We start from the raw sequence: 14,239 nt of genomic DNA, 5'->3' as shown, positions 1-14,239 counted from the left end.
CACTAGGCAGCCTCCATAATGCCATTGGCCTAGGTGCCCCTCAGGGGATCACAAAAATGTTGGAGATATGGAATGTATACTCTGCGAAAACAAGTTTAACACATGCGTAACAAAAGCTACATTAATCTGTAATCCAACCCATTTTTATTCAGTTATTATATTAGGGTTCTCCAGAGAAATAGAACCAATAGGATCTATATATAGGAATCGATTTATTATAAGAATTTGGCTCAATTATATTGGCCATGATAAAGGCTGGTAAGTCCCATAATCTGCTGTCTGTAAGGGGAGACCTAGAAAGGCTGGTGGCATAATTCAGTCCGAGTCTGAAGGCCTGAGAACTAGAGGAGCGATGGTGTCGATTCCAGTCCAGGTCTGAAGTGTTGTGAAGCAAGTGCACTGAGGGCGGGAGAAGATGGATGTCCCAGCTCAACAATCAGGCAGGAAGGGTCTAATTCTTCCTTCCTCCCCATTTTGTTCCATTCAGGCCCTCAGTGGATTGGATGGTGCCCACCCACCTAAGGGAGGGCAAACTGCTATGCTCGGTCCACAACTCCAATGCTAATCTCATCTGGAAATACCCTCACAGACACACCCAGAAATAATGGTCAGCCAAATATCTGGGCATTCTGTGATCCAGACAAGTTGCCGCATAAACTTAACCATCACAGTTATAAAGAATATAATAACGTTGGAATCACAAGTGCAAAATAAATAATATATGCACAAAAAATCAACATTCTTATGAAACTTACTTCAGAAAAATTGTATTGAACAGGAACTATGGGTTCATTTTGACATATTTGAAATGATATGGTTTGGGATCTTGAAAAGTAAAAATGTCTATGGGCAGAGAAAGATCTTACATGCCCCCACACTAACTGTCTCTATGACTACTGCACCTGTCAATTTTATGGGGTTGTTGCAAGGACTAATTGGGCTAATACATATGAAGTATATATGATGGTGTATAGCATGGAGTAGTCACTCAAAATACTCACTTAGAATAACAGTTGTTATTCACCAGGATTTTTTTTAATGACCATATACAATGTTAGACATTATTTTCTGATTTTACTTGTAATAGTCTATAATTCATATCAAAAAGATTAAATATTTCTATAGTTGCTACAAAAATAAAGAAACCAATTCATTTTCCTAGACTAATCATTATGGCAGGATAAATCTGGATTTGGAATAACAGTGGTTAATAGAAGATTTCCAGACATTATAACAATGCAAGAGGATTCTGGAAATTTACTCATGAATGCAGGATACTATTCTGCCCCTTCTTACATACAGCATCCAAGAATTACACCAAATATATAAAAATAAACACCTTTACTCCAAAGTACAGGATACTTGCCTGGATAAGTTTAATTAAAAAACTAATATCCAGTGCAATTGTCTGTGATAAACTGAAGCTTAAATGATTTGAAAACACTTTGGGAGCAGACAAATCAGATAATCACCATCTTTATAGCTGGAAAGGTTCGGCTGATGTTGACAAGCTATAAAGATAAAAGCTTATAGCAAATTCAAGAGCTAAATGTCTAGATTGGGTAGAGGATCAATGTTAATACTCAAAGCGTAAAAGTCCTGAACTTAAAATGATCTCTCATAGAGTTCTGTTTTTTTTAACTTTTCAAGGTAATAGTATAGAAATTTATTTACTGAAAAACTTTTGCGTAATTGTTGTTAGGCAAACACCTTAACAGTCTTACAGTGTTTTTTACCATCTAACTCACTGCTTAGATGTTGTATGTGTTACGTGATTTGTGCCCTACACTGCAATAAGACGGGTTCAGCTGCTGTTTCTCAAAACATTTCCAGTTGGGTGACTATTAATAGTTTATGAGAGACAAGAATCAGACTGTGCCATTTCTAGGCATCTTTTTTTGAAGGCAGCATGGAATTTGCCTCATGGCCTCACTCTGATCTCAGCAAGAACACTTTGAAAAGAAGTTCTTTGTTTTTTTCAAAGGCTGTTTGCATGAGTTGATTCAATGCTGTCCTATCACGGAGCCCTGGAGCCCCATAGCAAAATATGTGTGTATTGGGTTGTGTAAAGGATTCCTTGCATTTAGCTCCACTCATTGTGCTGATTGTGGCCCCAGGTGACACATCCAACGTCTCCAACCTCTGTTTGTTTTTTTCTTTTGTTTACAGGAGCAGAGGGCACAGTGTTCCCAAAATCTATAGAGACACCTAATGTCAGGGCAGACCCCTTCAAGGAACTAAGGTAAACGTCTGACTATGGTTTCATTGATGAGTGGCTGTTTCCTTTCTCTGTGCAAGTGGCCAATGATCCATTTTGAATCTATATTATATAACAGTGTGACAACATGAATATACAAACTGGGAGAGGTTAGAAAGGACATGAAGATCAGCTACAGCCAAGTGAAAATTTTCTCTGAGGACCTAAAATCGAGGAGTTGGAGGAGGAGGTTGCCTGCCTTCTGATTGTGAGATTTAGGATTCATTCATTTGCAATGTTTGTTTCCTGCAATATTTTATGGTACTAAGAACCTATCCAATGAGAGAACTAGTCAGTAATTGGTGCTGATCAGCCCAAAGAAAAATAGTATCTGCTGAACTCCAAATAAAATACAGATTTTTTTTTTCTATGTAGCAAGCTCTCTATTACCTGGAGGGATATAGTGCTAGAACTACCTTCTGGGGATATTCTGTGTACTGGTGTTAATCCAAATGTCATAAATGTGCTGTCTTTAGCAGAAAAAGACTCTAAGATGCTGTGTACTTACCAGCAACAACTATGGAAAACAAAAAAGAATTATAGACGGGGGCCGGCCTGGCGGCGTAGGAGTTAAGTTTGCGTGCACCACTTCCCCAGCCCAGGGTTTGCTGGTTCGGATCCTGGGCACAGACCTATGCACCACTTATCAGGCCATGCTGTGGCAGGCATCCCACATATAAAAAAAATAGAGGAGGATAGGCACAGATGTTAGCTCAGGGCCAACCTCCCTCAGCAAAAAGAGGAGGATTGACAGTGGATGTTAGCTCAGGGCTAATCTCCCTCAAAAAAAAAAAAAGAAAAAAAAAAGAACAATAGACATACAGACAGACAAATAGACAGACAGAGATAGATATGGCCTAAAAAACATTCCTACCACCAAAGGACCATCCCTAGGCCCAAAAAAGAAACACAATAAAAATGGCACAATGGGGGCCAACCCAGTGGCATAGTGGTTAAGTCCACATGCTCCACTTTGGTGGCCCAGGGTTCATGGTTTCGGATCCCAGGTGCAGACATACACACTGCTCATCAAGCCATGCTCTGGTGGCATCCCACAAGATTGGCACAGAGGTTAGCTCAGGGACAATCTTCCTTAACAATAAAAGAAGAAGAGAAGGTGTGATGATACAAATATAACTTTAATTTTTATTGTATACTTATACCAGTGAAGAATTCAGTGAATACTGACTTTCTTCTTGTATTGTAGTTCTTTTAACTAAAACCAAAGATATATGATCATAAATAGCATTGAATAACTATTCATAAAGTCATCAACCATAAGCAAACGTATCTGTATTATACAGATCATATCTCCTCTTTCGCAGTGCAGTCCTAAGATCTATGTTTTACTAAAACAATAGCTCTGTTTGAGCTTGTGTTTCCCTAAACAGAAACACGTTCTCAGTAAGTGGAGAATATATTATCTCATTCCAGAACCCACCGCATTACACTAAAGCTTGTAAGTCTTTATGAATATAGGGAAATCAATTGGGCCAAAGGAAGAGGATAATTGTTGGGGAGTGAGAATCCTTTCTTAGCAAAACCCCATACACCTTGGGCTGTATTTTTAAGATACACCACACTGCAAGGTTTTACATTCTACTAGCATAACTGTTTTCATCAGGGCTTCCAGATGCCAGAAGTTACCTGACTCTCTGTCTAGATCCTATGTTTCATATTAGGTACTAAAGCTGAAGTCTTTTAAGGAGATCCACCCAAGGAAACCTGTATTTTAGGACTCTGAGAGAGCTCATTCTTTGAGAACGCAAAGAATCCTCATGTTGATGATGTAAGAGCTCTTTGCAGACAAGCTAATGGGTGCCCTGGTTCCCTTTATTTTCACAGGCCTCCTTATGAGCAGGGTTTTTGTACAGAACTAGTCAGTAATTAATGCTGATCAGACCAAAGGTAAGTGCTGTCTAAAAGAAGCTGAACTCTAAATATAATACAGACTTTTTTCTATGGAAGAAGCTCTCCATTATCTGCAAGACTTGGAAAATATAAGAGTAAAGGATTTAGGCTAACTTTCCTTTAAACAGGAAACATAAATCTTCTATAGTTAAAAAACAAACCCAACCTACACCAAACAAACAAAAAGACAACTCTCCAAGCGTCAGCCCACTGTAGAGATCCATATTCTGAAGAACATAAAACAAAGTATTTGCTTGTATAGTGCTGTGGACACTTAGAGTTGTTTGTACACAACCTATGGGAAACCCTGGATCTTGCCTTAGAAAAATTAAACCTCCAGAATTCACAAGTAAATCTCCTAAGTCTAGTGCAATAAAACAAAGACTTCAGTTAGTTGCTGCATTTTCCTGGGTTATTCTAAAACTATAGGCACATTCCACTGAGGCTAGAAATAAGTTTTCTTATAGGAAGCATAAGAAGATTTGAAAATGTAATTCTAAAACTGGTCTTTTGTTTGCATCTGTTCAAATTATGTTGATGCTTGATAGCCTGAACTGAATCGGGAGCCTAGAATGTGATAGTTTGGCCCCTTCGTCCTTGTGGAATTTTTTTTTTCTTGATGGTACCTTGTGGGAGAATCTCTGACCGACTGAGAGCATAATCAAATGTGGTGGACAGATTAGCCCAGACCAGTGCGTCTGTGAATGTTTCACAACTGTCACTTAATGGTGCCACATTTTACTCTGTGCTATTGATTGCTATTGACTTGGTATTGAGTAAATAGATAATGAACTTGGTGACTAAGTCTTCTGGCCTCTGGCTTTACAGTTGGATCAGTTTTACTGCTCCAGCACATTTGTGCTGATGTGTCTTCCAGTCTTAGGAAAGCAGAGTAATCTTAGGGAGAGCCCTGAACATGTACCAGCAGGTAGCACTGAGTGAACTGCTCAGGTGAAGTAGAAGTGGTCCACCCCTCAGTGGCAGCACAATAGAGGGAAAGAGCCCTGAACTGGGAGTCAGGTACCTACTCTACGTCCACCATGTGGCCTCGAGATAATCCTAGAACCCTGCCGTCCGTAAAAAGCCAGGTTACTTCTACCTCCCCTTAGTTGATCCCTGTATATTATTTTACTTTTTATCTGAAAATAATTTTGGATTTAAAGAAGAGTTGCAAAATTCATACAGATTATTCCCATATGCCCTTCACCTGGTATTCCCTAATCTTACACACCCATGCTATATTTATCAAAGCCATGAAATTAACATTGTAGTCCTATCATATCTTATTTTACATAAGATTTGTTTAAAAGGATGCAATCACCTGAGTGTCTGCTAGATGTAAAAGTATCTAAAAAGGAGTTTAACGGAAAAGTTATTTGTTGAGATGTGAGTCAATGGATCTTTAAAACTCTTAGTCCGGTTAAGTTGGAATGTTTTTGAGGATTTGTTTATTTTTTTAAATAATGTTCCATAATCAGATTTTCTTGGCCTCACTTGCTAATGGGAAACAAATTGAGTTAAAAGACCGCAGCTTATTTCTACAGGCTGTCTCCTAAAATAAATAAGCAAACCTTAAATATCCATCCCTGTCCCTCACTCACCCAGTCCATCAAACGTGAGAAGTATCTATTTTAGAGACCTCTGTTGAGATAATTTTTGTTTCCTTAAACCTCTGTCTTGGCTGCTGAAGATTTTTTGTTTGTTCTCTTATTTTATTTTTTGTTTGCTTGTTTGTTAATGAGAAGCAGATTTTATGCCTCTGGCATTTCTTCCTAAAAGATTTCAACTCTCAGCTAAAGGCATGGTAGCTTTCACTCTGCTGGAATTTTGGTTCCCTGCTTTTCTTTCCAGAGTTACTATCGTTACTATATTTGCAGTGTGTGCTTACAATGTTTGTAAATAATCCAGGGTTGAGCTGAAAATCACAAAAGAAGGTTGCTTCTCTCTAGACAAACAATGAGTGTTAGCAAGGTCCTCGCCGAACGTCCAGCTCAGGCCATGTCTGTTGACTTTGCCCCTGCAGGGCAATTCTGAATTAATGGCATGTTGCTCTAGATTCAAAACTATACTTAAAAATATACCAGGCACTATACTTATCTCTTCAAATAAGAAAGACTGGCTTTAAATAGAGGCTGGATTTTAATAAGTTCACTATCTTAAAATGTGAATATATTAAATGTTCACTTGTTCATTTTTTTTCCCTGGACTATATATGTAAAGACAGATGGAAAAATCCCTGATCTCAGGCTGTACATGATCTAAGACAGGAAATAGGCCATTCAGTTTTGCATATGTATTTTCTGTGAGAGCAGAGGCTACCTTTGAATGCCTACCTTATGCGAAGGTTTCTTTTCAACTGTGAAGTTTTCTTACAGGATTCTGATCCTAGGAGAACAGGATATAGACTGTGAAATCCTATTTCCCAGACATGCCACGGCAAATGTAGAAAAAGGGAGAAGGTTATATAGACCACTGTGCACATAGAGCCAACGCTGTTCCCCTACTTAGCACTAAAAGCTTGGAAGGAACCACAAAAGAGCAAGAAGCCAAAAGGTCTTTATATAGAGAATTCCTCATCAGCTAATGTGCCGACGTGCTCTTACTCTACATACAATTATGACAAGGTGGTGACCTGACTTTCCATTTCATCACAGATCAGGAACTGTTTACCAGGTACTTTTTGACAATTATTAGGAGTCAAGACATGTGCTCAATACTTAGAATGCTGAGATAAATGAGTACTCAAATAATTCATAGTTACAGAGAGGAAGACAGAAATGTAACCCCAAAATACAAAGTAATGTGCTAAGTGTAGGACAGATGTATGAGCCAAGTCAGAGGAAACACAGAGAATGCCAAAATTACCTAAGAGACTTAGGTAAGGCTGCCCACAGGAAGTGACATTTTAGTTGCCAAAAGAAAGAAAAGGTAAAAGCCAATAAGAAGACTTCAGAATTTAAAATGTGTGGTTTTCTAGGGCCATTTAATGTAGGGGCAAATAGACCAACATATTTCAGTAGCTCCCAAGAATGTTACAGTGTTATTTACAAACATGAGGGTTTGTAATTTTCTTACGACAATTGTGTTCTTTAATTAATTGTGTGAAGGCAATTTCAAATATGTTGCGAAGATTTTAAAGATTGTTACAAATTTACAAAATTAGTACATAACATAATTCGGGGCTGCAAGTTTCACTAATATTAAACCCCTTCTACAGCCCCAAATAAATAAGGCATTTCTTTCTTACTGTTTATTTTTCTTCCTAATGTTACCAAGGTTTTAATGATAAAGCTGAAAAATTCTAAGATAGATCTGTTACTCCCAATATGCACTTGAATATTCTGTAAGATTTTTTTTTTTAATGGAGGGGTACTAAATCTGAACTCCTTTGGGGATTCGTGAGATTTAAAATCTGTGTATGTCATAGGGAAACAAGGATTAGACAAGGCTCCCACAAGTGAACCAAAATGAATGAATTAATATTTAAAAATTAATATCTAAGCCAACTAAATATCTATTGGCTTTCAATCATTTATAAATTTAAGCTACCAGAACAGTCTATCAAAGCTTCAGGGTTCAATTAATTAGGGCCTTGGTAATATTCTCCCTCTCTCTCATCCTCCCCAAAAGTCACAATATCAAAAATATTGGATTGACAGTCTGATTTTAAAAAATTTATATATGCACACACGGACATATATGCAGAGAGAGAGACACACACACACACAGAGAAATGGGAGGAAGAGGCAAGGGGAGAGAAGCTGTATGTCGAGCTTGTTAACTATGGGTACGTGGTATATGGGGCAATATCATGTAGAAGAAATCTTTAAATTTTCTCCATTTTAAACATTTTGCAGATGTGTTTTGTAATTTTCTTTATCTCCTCTTCCCTCTCTTCTACTCCACACTCCGTATACGGAGACTGTTTTTTAGTTTTGTTTTAAATATATGGGATTCAGAATTATTTGGTCATATAGCACAAATATTGAAGTAATTCAAAGGAGAAATGAAAAAATACAGTAAGTAGGTCAAATAGTAGCATACTCAAGGGCCTAACAATATAGAATAATTGTGAAGCAGGTGTCATGTTGGTCAAGAGCCTGTGCTTTGAAGATGTCCTACACTGGGTTTGAATCTGGCCCCAATGCCTATCTGCTTTGTGAACTTGAGCAAGTCTCTTAAGCTCTGCTAGCTTCAGAGCCTAAAATATAGGGACAGATTGGTGAACGTTTGTTAGTTCAGCAAATGTTAGCTATTGGGAGGAGGGGCAAACAGATCTCTCTCATGGGGCTCAAGAACTCAGACAGGAGTTCCCAGAGTTTTAAATTTCAACAACCAGTAGAATGTTTCCTTTAAACCATGGTGACCAACAATTCTCTTTCAATTAGGGATGAAAACAAAGAACTATTGTGTACTTCCATCTTCTATTAGCATTTTACATAAAAGGATATTTCAACTAGCAGAGTAGAGAAGACATAACCTTAGAAGGATAAAAGACAGTCCCACAAATTGAATACATTTAACTATATTAACATGTCATTGTGTTGCCTCCATTTTCTCACTTTGCCAAAGACACTGGTGACGGCATCAAAACTGTTCACTTCACAACTTCCGTAGTGGCTGCCCAGGAAAAATGAAGACCTGAAAGCCACAGGGTAGGGTTTAATGAGGGCCACTTGATTTTAAGGTTGTCCTGTTTGAAATCCCAAAACTAGTACGTCTTGCCCATCTGTCAAGACCAGTCAATCCACTGATATGTCCCTTTTCTCCCTCTCTTTCCCTTCCTCCTTTGTTCCAACATGCTATCATGCTTCCCATCTTTTTTTTTTCCTATTAATATCAGTAGTACAATTTGACTTTATCTACATATTTCCTTTTTCTCCCTTATCCTCAGCCTTTCTCTAGGTGTCCTTTTCACCATAGTTCTCTTAGTATATAGAAGGAGAAACAAAAGGGGTAAAGAAGAAGTGACACTTCAGTATTTGAGGTGTTTCCATCTTTCCTTCTGCCTTATTTATCAAAAGCTCTTATTTTAGAAATATGATAGAGATTATATTTTAAAGCTACTAAACCTATGTGTTCCGTATTGGTCTTTTCTCTGCACTATAATTCTGCCATTAGAGGCAACAGAAGGATAGACAGCTAATAACACCATGGGGGAAAATGAGGCCAGGACATAGGGGAAGCCCCATTCAGACAGTGAGAGGAAGCCGAAAACCCATCTCTTCTGGCCTCTGGTGAATTGTGGGAAGAAGATAGGACATGTAGGGAAAGCAGGTAGGGAAATACATGTCCTGATGACCTTTCTTCTTTGAATCATGGAAGGACAACACCAATTATATAGGTTTTAAGGAAAGCCAAAAGCAAAAGGTGATTGTCCATTTTCATTTGGGACTGTAGGAGGAAGCCAGCTTGCAGGGTGGTCTCATTACCCCTGGACTCTCGTGTGGCTAGAGAGGATGAGAGAACCTGGTCAGCGCTCCTGAATCTCCTTCAACTCCTGAAGGGATACCAGGGGAAGGGAGGGTTTGTAGAAGTGTCCAGACGGTGTTGTGTTGAGGAATGCAGATGGATAGCTGACGGTGCAGGCTGGCCGGCTCCTGGGCAGCTTCTTGCAGTGGAACTGAGGGCTCCAAAGTGTACAGTCCAGTTTGGGGGTAGGGTGGGAAACATGCCCAGACCGCAGTCCACCAACACCATTCAGGCATTCACTGGGTGCTGAGTGATCCCAGAGAGAAGTAACCAGAATTCACTCACTGAGAACTTGAGCATGGACCTGATGCCAATCAAAACAGCGTCTTCCGGATTCTGAACTTTCTTTGTTCCTGTCACCACGAGGTCACCTAAACCCCCTCCCCCCATATTCATAATGATATCCTAAAGAGGGAGAGGAAAATTGAAAGACTAATTATTTAACCTAACGGGAAAGTTGAAACGTTTTGATCTCAGAGAGTATGCCAGGATAGATTAAATTTAATTTTTCTCAACAATCTGTAAGGATAAGTTTGAAAGAAAAATTGTCAGGTAAGAACAATACAGAAATGCCATTTGCTTTCATGAGTGAGCATGGTTTGTAAATTGGCCAGCTTGCAATATGTGGTATTATGCCAGTCACAGTATCTTAAGTGACTTTGCCAAGCTTCAAAGGCCTTGAGTCTCCCCCTCTGTGTCTTGGAGGGACCACTGGGTATGATCAAAAGGAAAAAATGCTTTCAGAATCCATCACCAGGCTCTTGCTATTAGTGAGTTCATTTCTTTTCAAGTCTTGAGCCAGCAGTGAGTGGAACTGTAGTCCATATCTGATGCTCTAAGCATACTCCCCAAAAATGGTCCTGGATTTTTAATCTTTGTTTTTTTTTGGTGAGAAAGATCAACTCTGAGCTATCATCTATGCCAATCTTCCTCTATTTTGTATGTGGGACACTGCCACAGCATGGCTCAACAAGTGATGTGTACATCTGTGCCTGGGATCCGAACCTGCAAATGCTGGGCCACCAAAGTGGAGCACACAAACTTAACCACTGTGCCACCGGGCTAGCCCCAGGTTTTTAGTCTTTTAAACCAACAGGATACTGGGGGCATGCCTTATATTTCACAGGCCTGTCTCAAAATCATTACTAGACTATCTATGAAAGTTTGGGCCATCAGCCGTGTGCAGTGAGGCATCTGATTGTCCCTTAATGGCTGGCCCATTTTCATCTGAATTTGAGAAAGGCAATGAAACACATCATTATCATTATCTAGGACAAGTGGCTTTTATTTAAAAATTGAAATTATATCCTTTAGATTAATTTTTAACATAAGGGTTTAAAATGTGAAAAAAAAAGCCATTCGAAAGATAAAACCATAATGGTTTTATGGGGGGGCAGGGTATAAAATTGTACTTGTATCCATGTTGTCAGGGCAGGTACAATATCATAAAACAAGCACTAACCTGAGCCTCTTAGAGGAGAAGGAACATGTGTGTCTATTTGCCAAAATTCCTAAGTTGGGGCTACCTTCTGCCTTAAAACAGAGCACGGTGACTTTATAATTGTTTTTATCTTGATTAAAATGTCAGCAGCTGCCATTTATTATGTAAAATGTGTGAGGTAGATTGTTCTATTATTCTTGAAAAACACGCAATTGCTGTTGCATCTCCGTTTTCCCCTCAGTAGGATGGCCCTGCTGGGCGTATAGACAGAAAATCGTGCTTAATTATACCCTTCATGATCCTGGCTCTAAGCCAGCCTTGTTTTATTCCAATTATAACCTTTTCAAAACAAAGAGTAATGAGAGTTAGAGGAACAAGCTGACGACCGTTTTTACCTGAAATAAGTTGAGAACTAGAAACGAATTAAAAAAAAAAAATCAGCCAATGAATATGACTTTTTCTTGAGCCAGAACTTTCCGTAATTTGTTAGAATATAATATAAATGAGTGAGACCATCAGATCTCAGAAAGAGCTAAATAACTTGCCAGATTTCCTGGCCATGGATTATTTGTCAAATTGAGCCAAATGTCACTTCCCAGTTTGCTATTCTTCATTGGCTCCCATTGACCTCAAGATAAAATTTCAAAACTGAAGCACTCACAGGCAAACTTCAAGGGGTTGATCTAGCCCTGGTGATGGCCCTGGCCTCTTATCTCCAATTACCCTTTCCCCTCCTTCCAACCTTTTCTTATTTTTGTTCTTCCCTCTGCTCTCCTCCTGTTATCCATTCCTTCCATTAAACTTTTAATTCTTGCTGTCATATTTCAGCATCCAAAAGTCCTTTATTCTATGGTGATTCCCTTCTAATGCACCCTCTATTAACCTCATAGATGTACTATCTTCCCCTTGCTTTTTGATTATATTAATGATAGTTTCAAGTTTCATCTGTTCCCTTTTTATTTTTCTTTTTTGCTGAGGAAGATTAGCTCTGAGTCAGCATTCATGCCAATCTTCCTCCACTTTATATGTGGATCATGACCACAGCATGGCTGACGAGTCATGTAGGTCCACACCCAGTATTCAAACTCGTGAACCTGGGATGCTGAAGTGGAGTGCACTGACTTAACCACTACATCACAGGGCTGGCCTCAATGTTCACTTTTTTAAAAACTCAGGTCTCTGGCTTCTTGATTGGGACTTTTTAAAATGGTTGGCGGTTCATAGATGCCTATTTATTTTTAATAGTGAAGTGTTAAGAATCTGTTGGAAAGTTTTGCGTGCATGAATGGGGCTTGTTGGGTGGTTGGCTTTGAGGAAGGATGATGAGGCTGGGATTTTTAGGTGGGTGACCCCAAATGTCAGAATCTGTAGGCCTGCTCTCTTGGGCTGGTCAGTTTCCCCAGAGAGAAGTCCTAATCCCCTGCTGGGGATGAATGTTTTGGTCAGTGTGCTCAGGTGGAGCCTGAGAGGTCTCTCTCTTCAACATGTAGATTTTCACTTAATTTGCTGTTTTCAGGATAGCACTCCTGCCCTCAGCTGTCCTCATATCACAGAGCCCAGAGTTCAAGTCTTTCATGGTGAATGTCTTAGTCCATGTGGGCTGCTATAGACTGGGTGGCTTATAAGCAACCAAAATTTGTTTCTCACAGTTCTGGAGGTTGGAAAGTCCAAGATCAAGGTACTGACAGATTCAGTGTCTGGTGAGGGTTTCCTGGTTCATAGATGGCCATTTTCTCACTAGGTTCTTACATAGCAGAAGGGGCAAGGGAGCTCTGTGGGGTCTCTTTTAGAAGTGCACGTATCTCATTCATGAGGGCTCCACCCTCAGCCCTAATCACTTCCCAAAGGCCTCACTTCTTATTACCATCACATTGGTGATTAGAATTTCAGCATATGAATTTGGGAGGACACAAATATTTCGTCCATAACAGTTAAAGTGGCCTGGTCACCTGGGTGCGCACAATGGAGACACAGTCCAGGGTTCTCACAGTTTCCCATGCAGACCTCAACCAGTCTTTCCGATTGCAGCCCCGCCAGACTCTCCCAGCCACAGAGGTGCCTGCTCGCTCCCATTTCTGCACCTGGCCAGGATTCTGCAGCTTGATGGAGCTTTTGGCTTAGTCTTCACCAAACCCACAGGCTCTTAGCTTTCAGTTTTCCATCATCTGCTAATGCAGTTACTATTTGTTGTTTTCTTTTCAGCTTCCAAAACTTTGTCAACATTTGAATTCTACTCTTGCTGCTTCTCTTTTTCTTTATCCTTGTGGGTTTGTGCCCTTTTCTGGTCCATTACAGCGGCATTTCAGGAAGGAGCGGAGGTAGACATGTGAGTTGAGTTTAATCAGAAGTCCACTCTCCTCCATTTGCAGGCTTCAGCCACTCTGCTTTTTCTTTGTTTCTTCTAGAGTGCCATAGAGGCTTCCCTTAGAGCTTTGCTATTTATTCCCTTTTCTTGAAACATTCTTCTCTACTCTCTTTATGGATAATCCTATTCATTTTTCAACTCTTGGTTTAAACTTCATTTCCTAAGGAAATCCTTTTTGGCACACCCCCAGGCTCATTATGGTCTACCTGTCACAAATGCACATAACCCCTACATTTCTTCATTTTGGAATTCACTCTTTGAAATATCTTCCACATTTGCCATTGCCCACAAAGGGGTTTAGGTTAGATGGATTGTTACAAATTCACTCCCCCCCAAAAGTGTGTGCTCAGCCAGCAAAAAGATGAGTAACTGCCTCCTTCACATTTGCTTGTAAAGGAGAGCTATTAAAGTCTCCTAGAGTCTCTTATTTTGTCCAAATATTGACTTATCCCATGCCTTTCATTCTTCTCTCCATACTAAGTCATTTCTAAAAGAGAATAATCCATTCCTCTTTTTCACAGTTTCAAAACTTTATTTTTCTTTTTCATCCATGGGTTGTTCAGTAGTCACAATCCAGCAGAACTGTGCTTAACTTGAAGCCTCTAGCCTACAGATTCTATTCATTTTCTCAACCATGGTTATCATAATTCACAGAGGAATGCCAAGTCCCCTTTCACCCAATTATACATTTCGTTGTTGCTTCCTATTCATAAAGGAAGATGAGTTTCCAGTTCTTTGGATTTTTTTCAAAAATACAACCTGACTCATTAATGATAATTTTCCTTGCCTGCCA

The 14,239-nt window shown here is 39.5% G+C and overlaps 1 protein-coding gene across 3 annotated transcripts in view; it reads left to right on the top strand.

Moving 5' to 3' along the window:
• SGCD (sarcoglycan delta) overlaps positions 1-14,239 on the top strand; it is a 421,373-nt gene that overhangs the window by 327,053 nt on the left and 80,081 nt on the right. For all 3 annotated transcript variants that reach the window (XM_070570405.1, XM_008514833.2, XM_070570404.1), the window contains exon 6: positions 2,170-2,242. In XM_070570405.1, coding sequence (XP_070426506.1) covers positions 2,170-2,242 — 73 coding nt within the window. The remainder of the gene's footprint in view (positions 1-2,169; positions 2,243-14,239) is intronic.

Source organism: Equus przewalskii, chromosome 13, assembly GCF_037783145.1.
Source record: "Equus przewalskii isolate Varuska chromosome 13, EquPr2, whole genome shotgun sequence".
NCBI classification, from domain to species: domain Eukaryota; kingdom Metazoa; phylum Chordata; class Mammalia; order Perissodactyla; family Equidae; genus Equus; species Equus przewalskii.
Note: the sequence above shows the minus strand (reverse complement) of the source record. Positions and strands in the feature narration are given on the sequence as shown.